The 19,003-nt window shown below is 41.9% G+C and overlaps 1 protein-coding gene across 6 annotated transcripts in view; it reads left to right on the top strand.

The window, feature by feature from the left end:
- The window catches only part of znf438 (zinc finger protein 438), a 257,100-nt gene that overhangs the window by 36,717 nt on the left and 201,380 nt on the right, over positions 1 to 19,003 (top strand). For 4 of the 6 annotated variants that reach the window (XR_010968362.1, XR_010968360.1, XM_068007411.1 and 1 more), the window contains exon 1: positions 14,500 to 14,641. The exons of 1 other annotated variant lie outside the window; for it this stretch is intronic. Coding sequence is in view for 3 of the 5 variants with exons in the window: in XM_068007411.1 (XP_067863512.1) it covers positions 14,539 to 14,641 (103 nt within the window). In the remaining 2 variants the exon portion in view is untranslated. Of the gene's footprint in view, positions 1 to 14,499; positions 14,642 to 19,003 lie in introns of those variants that run through there. One more of the 6 variants, XM_068007402.1, reaches the window with a different exon arrangement.

Raw genomic sequence — 19,003 nt, 5'->3', positions numbered from 1 at the left:
TGAGCATCGGTGAGCAGGTTATTGGTGAGTAAGTGCCGCTTTAAAGTACTGTTGACGACACCGTCCATCACTTTGCTGATGATTGAGAGTAGACTGATGAGGCGATAATTGGCCGGATTGGATTTGTCCTGCTTTTTGTGGACCTACAAATAATTGTAATAATATAATAGAAGATGAGTTGTGATTTTGGAAAGCAAATTTCTTCATTATAATAAGTGATTGATCAGTGATCAGTAAAATAGGGTTTCACTATACTTCAAAGTCTTTATTGGACTAACACCAGTTCTGAGTGTGAATATAAAAGCCAAGAATTCATGATAAGTTTATATAAAACCTTAATAAGACCTCAGTTAGAGTACTGTATGCAGTATTGAGGCCCAGGCTATAGAAGGATATTGAGGCTTTAGAGAAGGTAGGTCAGATTCACTGGGATGATGTTTGGTATTAGGAAAAGAAAAACTTTTTAAAAATTGGGTCCTTTTTCGTTAAAACAATGCAAATTTCAGAAAGATATGATAGAAGTGTTTAAAATTATGAAAGGATGAAAGAGGGAAAATAGAAGCAGATGTTTCCAGTAGTTGAGGGGCCTTAGATACAAGATTAAATGTAAGAGATTTAGAACAGAGTGTAAGAGAAACTTCTTTACACAGAGAGTTGTGAGGATGTGAATTCATTTCCAGGATTAGTGGCTGGGACTTAAACTATGTCCATAAACTATGGGATATAGACAGGCTGGGTGAGTGGGTGGAGATTTGGCAGATGCAATACAATATTGGAAAATGTGAGGTTATGCACTTTGGCAGGAAAAATCAGAGAGCAAGTTATTATCTTAATGGCGAGGAACTGGAAAGTACTGCAGTTCAAAGGGATCTGGGGGTCCTAGTGCAAGAAAATCAAAATGTTAGTTTGCAGGTGCAGCAGGTGATCAAGAAGGCCAACAGAATGTTGGCTTTTATTGCTCGGGGGATAGAATATAAAAACAGGGAGGTATTGCTGCAGTTATATAAGGTATTGGTGAGACCGCACCTGGAATACTGCATACAGTTTTGGTCTCCATACTTAAGAAAAGACATACTTGCTCTTGAGGCAGTACAAAGAAGGTTCACTTGGTTAATCCCGGGGATGAGGGGGTGGACATATGAGGAGAGGTTGAGTAGATTGGGACTCTACTCATTGGAGTTCAGAAGAATGAGAGGCGATCTTATTGAAACATATAAGATTGTGAAGGGGCTTGATCGGGTGGATGCGGTAAGGATGTTCCCAAGGATGGGTGAAACTAGAACTAGGGGGCATAATCTTAGAATAAGGGGTTGCTCTTTCAAAACTGAGATGAGGAGAAACTTCTTCACTCAGAGGGTAGTAGGTCTGTGGAATTTGCTGCCCCAGGAAGCTGTGGAAGCTACGTCGTTAAATAAATTTAAAACAGAAATAGACAGTTTCCTAGAAGTAAAGGGAATTAGGGGTTAGGGGGAGCAGGCAGGAAATTGGACATGAATTTAGATTTGAGGTTAGGATCAGATCAACCATGATCTTATTGAATGGCGGAGCAGGCTCGAGGGGCCGAATGGCCTACTCCTGCTCCTATTTCTTATGTTCTTATGTCATCTTTAAAGATTAGAATGGATTTTAAAAATTCATTCTTGGAATATGGGCGTCACTTGCAAAGCTGGCATTTATTGCCCGTGTGTGGATGAAGGTAAAGGGCAATTAGAACTGTTTGCTCGCATGGAGGATAAACGCCGACACGGACTGGTTGGGCTGCATGGCCTGTTTCCATGTTCTATGTATTTCTATCTATGTATTTCTATGAATTCAGAACTCAGTTTTTGTTTATATTCCAGACACCTCCCCTGCAATAATTTTGCACAGTTACCTCGTGATTGGGCTTCATCAAAGCCTTAATAGGCAAAACCTTTATTCATTAATTTTTATTAACTTGTTTTAGGACAGGAAGTACTAATGGACGAAAAGTCCATCACCATTTTCTACTGGTCTTGCACTCCTGGTTTATGCAACATTCAAAATTAATACATGGAGGAAAATATCCCTCATTATTCTTGATTTAATATGCACATTGCCATATTTGAATGCAAAGATTATTTTGCTGCAATTTTGCAAATCAACTTAAATGTAGTAGAACCTCGACTGAGTTCTTGTGCTTGTGATGTTGCATTCCTGTTATCAACAACAACAACTTGCATTAATATAGCACCTTTAACATAGTAAAACATCCCAAGGCATTTCACAGGAGTGTAATCAGACAAATAAATTGACACTCAGTCAAAGAAAGAGACATTAGGACAGGTGACCAAAGGCTTGATCAAAGAGGTACGTTTTAAGGAGTGTCTTAAAGGAGGAGACAAATGTAAAGAGCCGGAGAGGTTTAGGGAGGGAATTCCACAGCTTAGAGCCGAGACAGCTGAAGGCATGTCCGCCAATGGTGGGGCAAAGGAAGAAGGGAATGCACAAGAGGCCAGAATTGGAGGAAAGCAGAGTTCTCGGAGGGTTATAGGGCTGCAGCAGTTTACAGAGATAGGAAGGGGTAAGGCCATGGAGAAATTTGAACATGAGGATGAGAATTTTGAAAACCGTGGTGTTGGATGACCGGGAGCCAATGTAGGTCATTGACACCGGTGGAAACAGGGCTATAGCATCCCGAAAATGGTGAGCAATGACCTACTGCCCTGTTGTTGTAGCTACCCTGTTATATTGGCCATCGTGTATAGCGGGCAAATTGCATTTGCACCAATGTGCCCACTATAAGCGGTGGGGACTGTATGTAAGTAGAAATCAGCAGAGGGCAGTACCGGTGGAACTAGTGATGCAACAAACAGGCCTAAATTAGTACCTCAACAAGCTTGGAAATAGCAAAAGAAAATGTCACTGAAGATTTTAGCTTTACTTTGAAGCTAATGAAGAAATCGAGCTTCGATCTCCAGTAGCATTTGTTGCATCTCAATTTAGCACTGGGTTTAGCATCTATGGCAATGGGTGCTAAGCCAAAAGCTAAGCAGGGAAATTAGCTCAGATGACTGATCTCTACCTTTCTTCTTTTCTCTCTTTCTCAGAAACACTACTTATGACAAGTTTGTATGATTCAAAAGGCTGTTAATGTTTTTATCACAGATCGAGGTAAAATCTATATTACTTCTTCAGTTATACGATTGTTGGATATGTACTAAAGCTTTTGTCACTGTGGAATATAACCCTTTTGTGAATTTTTCTAACCCATCTTTCCCTTTCCCCTAGCAAAGATAAAAGAGAAAACAAAATTACAGTTTTTATCATCCTGATGTAATTACAAAAAAACTATAATTGGTCATGGATTTAATTTATTGAGGTTTTTACTTGGTTTTGACTTTGCACCTTTCATGAATGCACTAACCCAAGTACACTTTAGAATGATGTACATGTCTGTAGTTCACCCCATATCTACCCCATTTGCGTTAGCTTGGCTTAGTTGGAAATACTCCTGTCTCTGCATCAGATGGTTGTGGATTAGAGCTCCAGACCAGGAGTTTGAGCTCACTCTCTTAACTGACACTCCAGCGCAAAACTAAATGAATGGCGGTGGCATTCTTTGGATGAGATGTTTAACTGAGGACTTGTCTGCCTGCTCAACTGGATATTAAAAATCCCAAGGCAGTATTCGAAATTCTTCCAAGTGTCCTGCCAAATATCCGTCCATCAACTATACAACTAAAAACAGATTAACTGGTTATTTACCTGATTACTGTTCTTGGATCTTGCTGTGTGCAAAATGGCTGCCATTTTGCCTGAATGATAGTGACCACTATTATTCAAAGGAATTCAGGCTGTAAAGTATTTTGAGATGTTTCTGAGAAATTATAAGGCAATATTAACACAGAAAAATGCGAAGTGATACATTTTGGTAGGAAGAACGAGGAGAGGCAATATAATATGAACTAGAGGGCACAACTCTAATAGGGGTAGAGGAACAGAGAGATCTGGGGGTATATGCGCACAAATCGTTGAAGGTGGCAGGGCAGTTTGAGAAAGTGGTTAATAAAGCATATGGGATCCTGGGCTTAATAAATAGAGGCATAGAGTACAAAAGCATGGACGTCATGATGAACGTTTATAAAATACTGGTTCACCAAAACTGGAATATTGTGTCCAGTTCTGGGCACCGCACTTCGGGAAAGATGTGAAGGCCTTAGAAAGGGTGTAGAAGAGATTTACTACAATGATTTCAGGGATGAACCAAAAGTGACATGACAAAAAACTTTTTTACACAGCGAGTGGTTAGGATCTGGAATGCACTGCCCGAGGGGGTGGTGGAGGCAGATTCAATCATGGCCTTCAAAAGGGAACTGGATAAGTACTTGAAAGGAAAAAAATTGCAGGGCTCCGGGGAAAGGGCAGAGGAGTGGGACGAGCTGGATTGCTCTTGCATAGAGCCAATGCGGACTTGATGGGCAGAATGGCCTCCTTCTGTGCTATAACCTTTCTATGATTCTATGATCAATTCAAACAGTTCGCTGATGATTGCACAGTGTTCAGTTCCATTCGCAACCCCTCAAATAATGAAGCAGTCCGAGCCCGCATGCAGCAAGACTGGACAACATCCAGGCTTGGGCTCATAAGTGGCAAGTAACATTGGCGCCAGACAAGTGCCAGGCAATGACCATCTCCAACCAGAGAGAGTCTAACCACCTCCCGTTGACATTCAACAGCATTACCATCGCCGAATCCCCCACCATCAACATCCTGGGGGTCACCATTGATCAGAAACTTAACTGGATGAGCCATATAAATACTGTGGCTGCGAGAGCAGGTCAGAGGCTGGGTATTCTGCAGCGAGTGACTCACCTCCTGACTCCCCAAAGCCTTTCCACCATCTACAAGCCACAAGTCAGGAGTGTGATGGAATACTCTCCACTTGCTTGGATGAGTGCAGCTCCAACAACACTCAAGAAGCTCGACACCATCCAAGATAAAGCAGCCCGCTTGATTGGCACCCCATCCACCACCCTAAACATTCACTCCCTTCACCACCGGCGCACAGTGGCTGCAGTGTGTACCATCCACAGGATGCACTGAAGCAACTCGCCAAGGCTTCTTCGACAGCACCTCCCAAACCCGCGACCTCTACCACCTAGAAGGACAAGAGCAGCAGGCACATGGGAACAACACCACCTGCACGTTCCCCTCCAAGTCACACACCATCCCGACTTGGAAATATATCGCCGTTCCTTCATCGTCGCTGGGTCAAAATCCTGGAACTCCCTTCCTAACAGCACTGTGGGAGAACCATCACCACATGGACTGCAGCGGTTCAAGAATGCGGCTCACCACCACCTTCTCAAGGGCAATTAGGGATGGGCAATAAATGCTGGCCTCGCCAGCGACGCCCACATCCCATGAACGAATAAAAAAAAACATTTATTTCCATAACTATTAATTATTCTATAGTTATACAATGGATGTGGTCTCAGGTGCTTTGTGAAACCACTACCTTCATAGCTTGTATTCGACTGGCATGAAGTATACCACATGACCAGGTATAACATTATTGCTGTCATTCTTCTCTGTTCAAATTTTGTGACAAAAACAAAATGAAATAATCAAAAGTGTGAAAATTTAAATCTTCAAAGCTAGCAAAAGCAATAATGTCATAAGCCACTTACAATCCCCAACACCAGAATATGCTTAATCACAGTGCGACTTCTATATTTCTCCTTGATGACACATATCAATAGGATTAAAGTTTTGTTTACTTAAGCCAACATTTAAACTTTAAAAAAGAACTACAATTACCTGTCTAAATGGAAGAACGCACAGGTCCCAGTATGATGTAAAATTTAAAGAACAAGTGGGGGCTATCCCTATTGCTCCATGGGTAATTGCATCATTTGCTGTGGCACTAAGCCGTATAAACCATAACACTTCCAAGTTAGATCGCTGCTGATGAATGCACTGATTTTTATCCAGGGCAGCAGTGGAAAAGCTACAGTTGGCTTTGAGACCTGACTGAAAAATCAGGCAGGGTATCCAAGCATGATTGTTATCCATGGACAACTGTTGGAAAGTATGCATGTGCTGATGATCAATTTTACCAGGACCAAGCTCAGCTGTGATGTTCCCCACAGTCAAATTGTTTGTAGGCACTCACTACCTAGGCTCACCGATGAAGAATAGTTACTTGGGTAATGTATTCCACAGCTGCCATTGCCCATGGTTTTAGAAGAGAGAGCGAGAAAAGGAAAAAATAGTAGAAAACAAAATAAATAACAAAAACACACGTGTAGTTTGATTGCTCATGTGTTATGGGGTCAGGTTTACTCATTCTTTTTTTTAAAAGTTTTTTTTCTAAATTAATTTTCCTTGACAAAAAGTACACGAATATATTTTGTAAAGTCACTGTGCTGTTTGTTATGCACTGCTTACAATAGTGCACATTGGTATTCACAGAGGAATACACAAGGTAGTTGGTACATTATGTTTGGGGGTGAGGATAATTTGACAACAATCGCTGGGATTTGGCTGGGTCAAGGGGTGTCATGGGTCTAATGAATGTGGTGATGGGCCTTATAGAATTCAGGCATTGTTGTTTTTTGGAGCACTTGGAGGGGGTTATTAGTTTGCTGCTTCTCTCTGACTTTCTTGGGCGAGGTGGTCTGGTCTGCGTGGGAGGTGCCTGGGTCCTGTGACCTTTCAGCAATGGGTCCCAGACTCCCTGGTACTTCGCAAGTTCCGGGTAGAGTCCATACAACACCCTTTCCGACTGTCGTATGTCTCACAGATGTTACAGCCACATGTTTATTGTGGGGAGTGTTGGGCTCGCCACAGTGTGGGGAGGGGAGAAATATCCTCTTACAGTTAGCAGTGACATTGCACTAGGCTGCATATTGCAGGGGTATTTACTCACTAGCAAACAAAAACTTGGATCTGCAGTATTGTGAAATCTGTTATACTCTCTCTTCCAAATTTGTGGACCAGATGTATGGTACAGTAAGCCTGTGCATTATCTTGAGCTGGCTCTCACACATTCTTCTGCAAGTTATACTTATGAGGGAATTTTCACGGGATTTCTACCCTTATGTTGGGCACTTAAAATGAAGCATTATTTGTTTGCAACGAGTTTGATGTGTCAGGAAGTTAATTAAGCCTGGAGTATGCTTACTCACTTCTCCACTGTGCACACAAGATTCCTAACCTGTTTTATTGTGGGCATTGCTTTTTTGAGAGCTTCCTTAGATAGCCACATTTTATTCAGATCATACCAACACGACTCAAACTCATTCAAAAAGGAGGCTAAATGTCAGCGGGAAGGGATGCCTTAAAGGTACACTGCAATCTTTGTTCCTGCCATTTCTTTGCAAGTTGTGGGGATTGCTTTCAATCTTCTCCATCACAGGATTTCATGTAAGAGGCCCTATCTGGCAAAGATAGAAAACTACCTCCAAAGCTAAGGGTGAGCAGGCAGGCAGTTACAGAGCTGTGCCATATGCTACAAAGAGACCAGCAACCATCCTCCACCACAGGTATGGCACTGCCAGTGTTACTTAAGGTCACCTCTTCTCTCAACCATATCACCTCAGCCTCCTACCACAAGGGACATCTGCAGTGTCAGTCAATTTGCTCTGCATAGGTATATCAAATAGATAACTGATGCATTGTTCAATAGGGCCAACATTTTCATCTCCTTTCCCAACAACAGTATAATAGGGATGGCCAATTTCACCGCTTTGTTGAATTTCTCAAAGTACAGGATGGCACTCTTGTGTATATTTTAAAAACGTAGCTTTTTGGTGGCGGCCTGCCACGTTTAAGGACCACTGATTAGGTCACATGTAGACCTGGTTTTCCTGAACGCAGTTGGGATAGCTCATCCCCATATGTGCCACATCAGGTTACAACTGGGAACAACTACAACAACGATAATTATCTCATAAAGTTGTCCCTGGTGATTGCTGGGAGCAGTATTCTATTACTGGGCAGATATGCTTTCGAGAACACTGTAGTTGCCTACAGTGATAAGTGCTGCCAAGGTTGCTTGGAAATTCTTACACTTCCACCACTTTTTTGTCTTCAGTATGCATCAGATGGAAATACTCAGCCAAGGAATTGAATGTCACAACTAAGTCATTACATTTTGTCCAGTGGTTTCTCCTCCTGTGCTTGTGAGGCCATCTCCGGTATATCCCAGAGCTCCATCCTTGGTCCCATCTGATCCAGTTTTTTTTGAGGAGGAGGGATCATTATTTTTTACTCTGGATATTTTTTGGGTTCAATTTCTCAGACCACTCTCATTGGTGACTCTTAAAACCTTATGTTCCAGTGTGCTTTCACTTACCCAGATATCTAGGCAAGGGATCAAACAGAGAACTTTCATCACTACTTCGGCGTACATGTATCATCACCTCTGCTCTTCCTTGAGTTTGGAAGACGTAGAATAGCATTTCACAGGACTGTGACTTAGGTTTTAACTGACAAACACATTTATTGAACAATAAAAGAAGAAATGAACAGTAGCAGTGACTCACTGTAGGTATGCTAAACTATAATGACCATAATATTCTTGTATGGTGGTTCTTTTTATTCCACCATCCACAGAAGCTTGTTGACCTAATTATATCTCTCTGAAGGTTTCAGACTTCCAATTTGAATCAGATAAGTTAAAAAATACTTTACATAAAATAACTGTGAGCAAGCAAATTTATATAACTGTCTGTTGAACTCAAAACAAGCAGCCAATTAGATATACAATGGAACCAATCCCCCAAGATGTTTACATTTCAGTTGAATAGTTTGGCCCCTCCCTCAACCACCTGGCATAACAAAATAATTGGTGCAACTATTGTAAGAAAGTAAATTAGGGCATGTTTTTCTATGAATGATGCTGTTTTTTTAACCCCTTATATAGACTGACAGAACTATAGAATCCAAAACAAAGCTACATCTTAAACAAAAATTCCATATTTTTGTTACACCCTCCTTTTCCTCATTTTTGTGCTACCCCTCAAAAAGAAAAAGAGTGTGTAATTATATAGCACCTTTCACAACCTCAGGACGTGCCAAAGTGCTTCACAGCCAATGATGCACTTTTGAAGTGTAGTCAGTGTTATAACGTAGGGATATCATCCAGAAGCATTGGATGATCTGACAACACCCAGCTTTACCACTCCACCTCCTTCATTGGATCCCAAGGCTGTTGTACACTCTCTAACAGCTTATCTAACATTAAGCAATTAATTCCTCCAACAACAACATGCCTTTATATGGTGACTTTAATGTAGAAAAACTTCCATGGCGCTTTGCAGAGATGAGAGGAAAAATGATGCTGAGCTCAAGAATGAGAGATTAAGAGCACTGACCAAAGGCTGGCTTTTGAGGAGAGTATTCAAGAAAAAGAGATAGTTGGAAAGGTGGTCGAGTTTATGGAGAGAATTCGAGAGTGACAGTGAGTCGGCGGCTGAGGGCACAGCTGCTAATGGTGGGGTGAAGGGATGGGAGGATACACAACAGCAACAATTTGCATTTATATAGCATCTTTAACGTAGTGAAACGTCCCAAGGCGCTTCACAGGATCGCAATTGGACAAAAAGCAAAACTGACACCAAGCCAAAGAAGGAGACACTAAGACAGGTGATTAAAAGCTTGGTAAAAGAGGTAGGTTTTAAGGAGTGCCTTAAAGGGTGAGAGAGAGGGGAAGAGGCAGAGAGATTTAGGGAGGGAATTCCACAGCCTAGGGCTTGGGCAGCTGAAGGCACGGCTACCAATGGTGGAGCGATTAAAATCGGGCTTGCACAGACGCCAGAATTGGAAGAGTGCAGAGATCTCGGAGGGTTGTAGGGCTGGAGGAGGTTACAGAAATAGGAAGGGGAGAGGCCATGGAGGGATTTAAAAACAAGGATGACAATTTTAAAGTCGAGGTGTTCGAGCACCGGGAGCCAACGTAGGTCGGCGAGCACAGGGGTGATGAGTGATCAAGACTTAGTGTGAGGTAGGATATGGGCAGCAGAGTTTTTGATGAGCTCAGGTTTATGGAGGGTTCGAAGGTGGGAGTCCGACCAGGAAAGCATTGGAATAGTTGAGTCTGGAGGTAACAAAAGCATGGATGAGGGTTTCAGCAGCGGATGGGCTGAGGCAGAGGTGGAGACAGGCGATATTATGGAGGCGAAAGTAGGCGGTCTTAATGATGAAAAGGATATGGGGTTGGAAGCTCAGCTCAGGGTCAAATAGAAGGCCAAGGTTGTGAACAGTCTGGTTCAGCCTCAGACAGTGGCCAGGGAGGGGAATGGAATCGGTGGCGAGGGAACGAAGTTTGTGGTGGGAGCTGAAGACAATGGCTGCGGTTGTCCCAATGTTTAATTGGAGGAGATTTCTCTTCATCCAGTGCAGGATGTCGGACAATCAGCCTGGCAACACAGAGGTAGCGGAGGGGTCAAGAGCGGTGGTGGTGAGGTAGAGTTGGGTTTTGTCAGTGTACATGTGGAACTTGAAGTTGTGTTTTCATATGATGTCACTGAGGGAAATCATGTAGGTGATAAATTGGAGAAGGCCAAGGATAGATCCTTGGGAGACTCGAGAGGTAATGGTGCGGGAGCGGGAAGAGTACTCATTGCAGGAGATTCTCTGGCTATTACTGGATAGATAAGAATGGGACCAAGCGAGGGCAGTCCCACCAAGCTGGACAACGGAGGAGAGCCGTTCACTGTCTCCAAAATGACATAACATTTTGCCAGGAGACGCATGGGGTATATTTGCATTAGTGGTAGACCAAAGATTTGTTAGTACTATGCTTATTATTATAATTAAAGTGGTATCAGTTCCATTCACTACTGCTCACTTAGGTGTAGATTCCATACTAGGTTTACTCTGACACAGATGTATTTATTTAACCTGCTGTTATATCAAGAAATTGTATCCAATTACTTAACATAAAAAAGAATAACCGAGACAAATTTGCAGGGGAGATGGAGAACAGTCTGTAGCAGACATTTTCAGTTGACTGACCACTGTATTAAATAATCTTAATTTTGCAATAAAACCTGTGGATACTGAATTTGCAGCTACTACTCATCATTAGTGCCCGTATGCAAATCTTATGTTATCTGCTGCAAAGCAATTTCAATCAAGTTTCAGGCTTAATAATCCAGTGGCAAATGAACCTGATCTGAGTCCTAGGATTGCATAGAGCTGCAACATCATTTTTATAAAAAAAAGTTTAATTCTGGAAGGATCCTTGTATGAAATTAATCTAACAGTGAAATTTGCAGCCTAAACCTACATTCTACACTTAATCAATACAAATACATTCACCCCACCCCCACCTTGAACTCCAGCTGTGGGGCTTACACCAGTATGAAGTTAAGTTGGCACAATATCAATACCAGCCTGCAGTAATATCAAAGTCTCTGATCTGTGCTGTGTCTCCAGGCAATGAGAATTTCTATGCAGTGTCACCTGTATGACTGCATTTCATGTCTATGATTTTTAGAGTACTTAAATACTGTAAATGTTGGACCTGCACTTGGAACAGACAGTTTTTTTGCACATCAGCAAGTGACTTTTTCAGCCTACCAAAGCTGGAAGATGACTCCCCAAGTGATTTCAATTTTCTACCCATAAGTTTTAACTATAAATAAGTTTTTGAAAGCGTTGCGTTGAGGTGTTTTTCACACATTTTCAGACCTGTTTATGGGTACATCATCAGACATCCGAAATAGTCATTTGTCTGAGTTTGATGCTTACTAATGAATCTCGCTCAGTGAGGTGTATGTGCATGATTTCGTACTTGAAGTGCAGAAATAGGCTTCAAGTTTAAACTTTAAGGCCCTCAAATTCCATGGAGGTTCTCCTGGTCTTTGGCATAACCCTACTAAAAAAAATGGCAGAGACTGGACGCAACTGGAGTTAAGGCGGGAGATCAGGAGAAGCTCTGAATTTCAGGGCTTCTGTTGTCAAACATAGGAATGTCAGACCAGGAAAATACACCAAAACTGGTGCTAAAATCTACATGTTCACTTTGGCTTAATTTGCATTGATATTCAATCTGATTTGAAAATCTGAAATTCTAGTCCAGTGGAGCAGATTGTGGACAACTTAGCAACAGCTCCATAACAGAAAAGTAAATAATGCCAGGATTACACAGTCCAAGAGATGGGATGGATTTACTTTTGCATGTCAGGACTTAGTGATGTAATTTCCTCTTCTGGCACTCTATAATGGAAATACTGGTCCAAGTAAAACCAAGCCAGTACCCATGGGAGTGCTTCAATTCCAGTCTGGACTTTGCCAAACTGGCTTCAAAGCAACCCCACATCACTAATCAGAATGCTTGTAAGAGTCATCAAAAGGCTGTCCTGGGAAACCTGGGCCTCCAGGCAGATATTATTAAAAACGGAATTGTGATACCTGTGGACAATTTGTACTGAATAAAACATAACTTAAAAAAATTAAGTTTTCTCTTAGTTTACATATCAGAAAATTGTGAGGAGTCTTTCTACTCTGCCAGACCTGTCATTTTATGTCATTTTACATAACCATCAAGTTATGTGCTGTTCCATAACTTTGCATGAAATTTCAGCTCCTGAAATATAATTTGTTTGGCAGAAGAGGTCTGTCACTGAACCTCACCTAAGATAATCTCAGAGGAAAGGAAGATATGGGACTTGATTATTTGTATTTTTCATTTGTTCTCAGGATTTAGTCAATGCTGGCAAAGCTGCATTGATTGCCCATCCCTAGTTGCTCTGAGAAGATAGTGACAGGCCTTCTCCTTGTACCACTGCAGCCTTTGTGCTGATGGTGCTCCCACAATGGTTTGGTAGGGAATTCCTGGATTTTGATCTAGCAATGACGAAGGAACGGCAATATATGTCCAAGTCAGGATAGTATGTAACCATGTGGGGAACCTGAAGGTGATTGTATCCTCATGATCTTGTTCTTTTTGGTGATAGCTGTTGAGGGGTTGGGAGGTGAACAAAGGCAGGTAAATGGAATTGAGGTACAGATGAGTTTTGATCTAACTCGATGGCGGAACAGGCATGAGGGACTAAATGGCCTGTTCCAGTTCCTATATTTCCTACATTCCTGTGAGGTGCTGTTGAAGTAAGCTTTGTGAGTTGCTGCAATGCATCCTATAGATTGTACATACTGCAGCCTTAGTGCACTGGTGATATCAAGTCCATTGTCAGGGACACGATCAAGCAGATTGCTCTGGCTTGGATGGTGTTGAGCTTCTTGAGTATTGTTGCAGCCATACCAATCTAGGCTTGAGAATAATGTATTATATTAAAATAATAGAACAAATCTAAGCCACATCCATTCAAAAAGAAAATAGGCAAGTTACATATATCAATTACATGAATAAATCTTTAAAAATGCAATATCACCAGGAATATCTTGGCAGCAACAATAGACAAAAGATGGGCAATAAATGCCAGCCTTCCTAGCAACGCCCACATTCTAAGAATGAATTAAAAAAATCTGAATTTACAAAACTCCCTTTAAGAGCTAAAAAAAATAGCTAATTTATAGCACTATCATATATGGCACATGCACTGGGTCTACTGAACCTGACCATAACACATATTCTGGATTGGACCTTCATGAAATACATGCTTTAGGGAAGCAGAGTAATTTTTGCAATTCCCTTTAATCTTCTTAATGTGATCATGGGAGATGCTAATTTTTGGGTTGGGTCATTGAGGTCAATTAGAAACTTACACATTATCAACTAGTAAGGTGATAACTTTCCCAATGACATTGGTACGAATGTTGTGACACCCAGAATGACATTGTCTCAGTTTTTCATTCAGATTTGAGTGTGGGAGTGGGAGTAAATGTGGGTCAGGAGAATGGTAATTTTGTTAATCCAATCCATTTGTTGAACAAAAGGGTTTTTAAATCTTATGTAACAAAAACAAAAAATATATATTTTATTGCAGTGAAACATATTCTGATTTTTCTTGCCATATGTTCCTCAGGACTGTCTAAAGTTGCCAACTCTATTTGGACATATTTTTGGAGGTTTCATTACATGACCTCCCACCTCCAACTGCCCTACCCAAACAGCCTTTTTCCCTCCATCTCCAATATTTTTTATAACTATTAAATGAAAATATTCAAAGAAGATGAAAAAAAACCACAATTTTTTCCTTCTTCCCCTATGATTTTTCTTCTGGGTTGTTTGCACCGGTGTCCAGGAGATTCATTTGCAATTCCTGGAGACTCCTGGACAATCCTGAAGTGTTGTCAATCCTAGGACTGTCAATATAAGAGATACAGATATTAGAATTTACATTTGTGCTAGGCAAGAGTTGTACAGAATTGAAAACCTATTTAAACATATGGAGCTGTGTTTATTTTTAACATTCATCAAAATAGGTTGCATTTTAAACCCTAATGACTGTACTTGGCAGGCTTCATTTAATTCCTTTCAATTTAGTTATTCTATTCCAAGGTCCAGCAACACACTCTCTCGCCCATTCACAACATACCCTTTGATGTAAACCAACGAGTGCTCACGGGGCCAGGAGCGGCCCCACTACTTTCCCATTGGAGTTTATGGATGAAATGAAAGAAGATGGCGGCGCCCACGTAGAGCGGATCATGGCGGATGCCTCAAGGTGCAAGCACAGAAAACAGGCGAATCCGAGGAGAAAACACGGTGAGTGGGATTGTATTTTAACCCCCATCCCCATTAGGGGGCGGGTCAAATCCTTCCTGGAGCTTGACCGAGTTGGATTTTTTTTAAAAAAAACTGTGAAGCAAGAAATGACCTGACTGAAGAGACGGTTTTAAAAAGCTGGCTGCTCGCTCGGCCGGCCGGCCGGCCGGCCTGTGCACTTTCTGCAGCTTCGCCTCTGTCGCGATTGACCTTTTCTTTTGCAAAAGCGCTTTCCACCTAACGGGGAATTTATTGCAGAATGGTGTTCGTTATATTTGCCTGTTATGCCTATAAAAACCAAGGTGGTATCAGCCTTAGCCGTCGCCCCGTGGGGCGGAGAGGCGAAAGAGAAAGATTGGTGCGTGAGGATGTCGGATGCTCTGTTGCCGGTCACAAGCACGGCTCGTCCTTCCCGGGTGTCTGATCAGAACAGAAAACTTGGAGTTTAGAACTCTCACCGTTTGCAACATTTTCTTCCATTCCCAGGCCAGCGTGGGCGAGTGACGTGATCGCACCTGCAGTATGCAGCGTCTTGAGTATAGTTGAGGTTTTTTAGGGTTTCACACAGTATTTGTAGCACTCAACAGAGAGGCTTACACCCTCAGGCAGCTGATGTGTTGGGTTTTTTTTTTCCTCTTCCCTCCAAGCCATCTTTTGATTTATTGTCCCTAGGTTTATATGCATATTCGTGTAATGACGATGGGATAAGTAGATGACATTGGGGAGTGCAGCAAGTCGCTGGAGTGAGTAGCTTTAATGCCCGAGGAAAACCAATGCAGATGTGCCAAGCATTGAGGTTTTGTTTTAATAAAAAAAAAACAAATTTCACGTACGTCATCCATAAAAATAAATATGACCGCATACTTTTAATTCATTCTGATAATTCCTTCAACATTGATTCATCACCTTTGAGTATGTACAGTGTCTATAAAACATTGCTTGTCTCTATCCTAAATCTTTCCTAATGCTGCCAAAATGTTTTTTTAAAATCACCTTCTTTCCAATTGCAGTATAGAAATGGAGGTTGTCATCGCCAGCAATGAAATATTAACTTCTCCCAATCCCAAAAAGTAAACTAGGGCCAGCTAGTTTGGTGCAGATAGTTTTATTTAATTGCCGATTCTATTTTATAGAGGTAATAAAAACAACTCATGTATCAATATGTTTTTCATATTTTAAAACAATTTTATGGTATCACAAATCTTAGTTTTCCAATTATATATTGTAAATTATTTATTTGACATGAATGACAAATTGGAATTTGGGGACTGAAAGGAGATTACACACCTCACCAGGCCCCCTTGTCACCTGTCTGTTCATTTTGATCTTTGGAGTATATAATTTAGTACCACCCAGTACTGGATGAGCAAGAATTTCCTCCAACTAAATATTGCGAAGACCGAAGGCTCTGTCTTTGGTTCCTGCAACAGACTCCATCCCTCTTCATGGCCACTGTCTGAGGCTGAACCAGACTGTTCGCAACCTTGGTGTCCTATTTGCGATGAGCTTCCAACTACATATCCGCTCCATCACTAAGACCGCTGACTTCCGCCTCCGTAACTTTGCCCGTCTCCGCCCCTGCCTCGGCTTATCTGCTGCTGAAATCCTCATCCATGCCTTCATTACCTCTAGACTTGACTATTCTAATGTTCTTCTGGCTGGCCTCCCATCTTCCACCCTCCATGAACTTGAGAATCGTAGAATCAGACTGCCACCATCCTCTGGGTGAAAAAGTTTCTCCTCTAATCCTTCTACCAATTACTTGAAATCTATGCCCCCTGGTTTTTGACCTCTCTGCTAAGGGAAATAGGTCCTTCTTATCCACTTATCTAGACACCTCATAATTTTATACACCTCAATTAAATCTCCCCTCAGTCTCCTCTGTTCCAAAGAGAACAACCCCAGCCTATCCAATCTGTCCTCATAGCTAAAATTCTCTAGTCCTGGCAACATCCTCGTAAATCTCCTCTGTACCTTCTCTAGTGCAGTCACATCTTTCCTGTAATGTGGTGACTAGAACTGTACGCAGCACTCTAGCTGTGGCTTAGCTAGTGTTTTATACAGTTCTAGCATAACCTCCCTGCTCTTATATTCTATGCCTCGACTAATAATACCATATGCCTTCTTAACCACCTTACCTACCTGTCCTCCCTTCAGGGATCTTCAAGCTCATCCAAAACTCTGCTGCCCATATCCTAACTCGCACCGAGTCCCATTCACCCATCACCCTGTGCTTGCTGACCAACATTGGCTCCTGGTCTGGGAACACCTCGATTTTAAAATTCTCATTTTTGTTTTCAAATTCCTCCATGGCCTCACCCCTCCCTATCTCTAACCTCCTACAGCCCTCTGAGATCTCTGCACTCCTCCAACTCTTGCCTCTTGCTCATCTCTAATTTTAATCGCTGCACCATTGGCGGCCTACCTTCAGCTGCCGAGGTCCTAAGCTCTGGAATTCCCTCCCAAAACCTCTCTACCTCTCTCTCCTCCTTTAAGATACTCCTTAAAACCTGCCTCTTTGACCAAGCTTTTGGTTACCCGTCCTAATACCTCCTTATGTGGCTCGGTGTCAAATTTTGTTCGATAACACGCCGGTGAAGCGTCTTGGGACGTTTTACTATGTTAAAGGTGCTATATAAATGTAAATTGCTGTTTGTAAAATTTTCATGTTTGTACGTTCAGATAAACATTTTATGAAATTGATATTTAGGGGAAAAGTTAACTTTTATCATTGGTATCAGTGTGGTTAGGTTCACACTACCATCTTTTACCTGACTTTCTCCTGACTTTGTATCTTCATACAGCAGTTGTTTACCCAGTGTCAAATTATAGCAACCTTTTAAGATTGATCATTATTGCACTAAAATTTACTTATTTTCTATTGACCTCCTAGGTAGTCCTTGCGTTTGCATTAGCTATTGATTTACTGACATACTAGACTAAAACTATTACATTTCTCAAAGATTTCAGTGATTTATGTGTTGTGCAGATGGAGCTTATGTGGGGAGGATAGAGAAGATATTTCTTGGGACTAGTTTGTGGAAAATAAATGAGTGCTGCTGGTAGACGTTAAGGAGAGTCAAGCTTGTCTGTTCTCGTGCATCTCCTTGAAGTTAGCTCATAGTGGAGCTGGTAGTTGCTTTGAAGCAGTTGTAATGTAGCTCAAACAGAGGGGATAAAATAGATTAACTTTACCAAAAAAATTAGCCAACTGCGGGAAAGTTCACAAAATGTTTCTTTATTCTTAGATTACTTAATGCAATGTCTGTTTTTCCTGCCTTTTGTGCTCCCATTTATTTTAATAAGATGTCTGAAACATCATCAAATCATCGTAAATTAACTGGTTTTCATTAGCTATAATGATAAGTAACCTTTTTCGTTAAAACTCAAATTATGGGGACAGGGTAGTGCAGTGGATTGGATGCTGGCCTAAACCTCTGTGACTTGGGTTTTAACTCCGAAGAACATAAGAAATAGGAGCAGGAGTCGGCCATACGGCCCCTTGAGCCTGCACCGCCATTCAGTAAGATCATGGCTGATCTTCTACCTCAACTCCACCTTCCTGCACTATCCCCATGTCCCTTGATTCCCTTCATGTCCAAATATCTATCGATCTCAGTCTTGAATATACTCAATGACTGAGCATCCACAGCCCTCTGGGGTAGAGAATTCTAAAGAGTCACAGCCCTCTGAGTGAAGAAATTTTTCCTCATCTCGGTCCTAAATGGCCCATCCCTTACCTTGAGACTATGCCCCCTAGTTCTAGACACTCCAGCCAGGGGAAACAGCCTCTCAGCATCTACCCTGTCAAGATCCATAAGAATTTTATATGTTTCAATGAGATTACCTCTCATTCTTCTAAACTCGAGAGAATATATATTTTTTATTCATTCATGGGATGTGGGCGTCGCTGGCAAGGCCAGCATTTATTGCCCATTCCTAATTGCCCTTGAGAAGGTGGTGGTGAGCCGCCTTCTTGAACCGCTACAGTCCGTGTGGTGAAGGTTCTCCCACAGTGCTGTTAGGTAGGGAGTTCCAGGATTTTGACCCAGCAACGATGAAGGAATGGCAATATATTTCCAAGTCGCGATAGTGTGTGACTTGGAGGGGAACGTGCAGGTGGTGATGTTCCCATGTGCCTGCTGCCCTTGTCCTTCCAGGTGGTAGAGGTCGCGGGTTTGGGAGGTGCTGTTGAAGAAGCCTTGGTGAGTTGCCGCAGTGCATCCTGTGAATGATACACACTGCAGCCACTGTGCGCCGGTGGTGAAGGGAGTGAATGTTTAGGGTGGTGGATGGGGTGCCAATCAAGCGGGCTGCTTTGTCCGGGATGGTGTTGAGCTGCTTGAATGTTGTTGGAGCTGC

This window comes from Heptranchias perlo, chromosome 2 (assembly GCF_035084215.1).
Source record: "Heptranchias perlo isolate sHepPer1 chromosome 2, sHepPer1.hap1, whole genome shotgun sequence".
Classification (NCBI taxonomy): Eukaryota; Metazoa; Chordata; class Chondrichthyes; order Hexanchiformes; family Hexanchidae; genus Heptranchias; species Heptranchias perlo.
The sequence above is the reverse complement of the archived record's forward strand: the minus strand, read 5'-3'. Positions and strand labels throughout refer to the sequence as shown.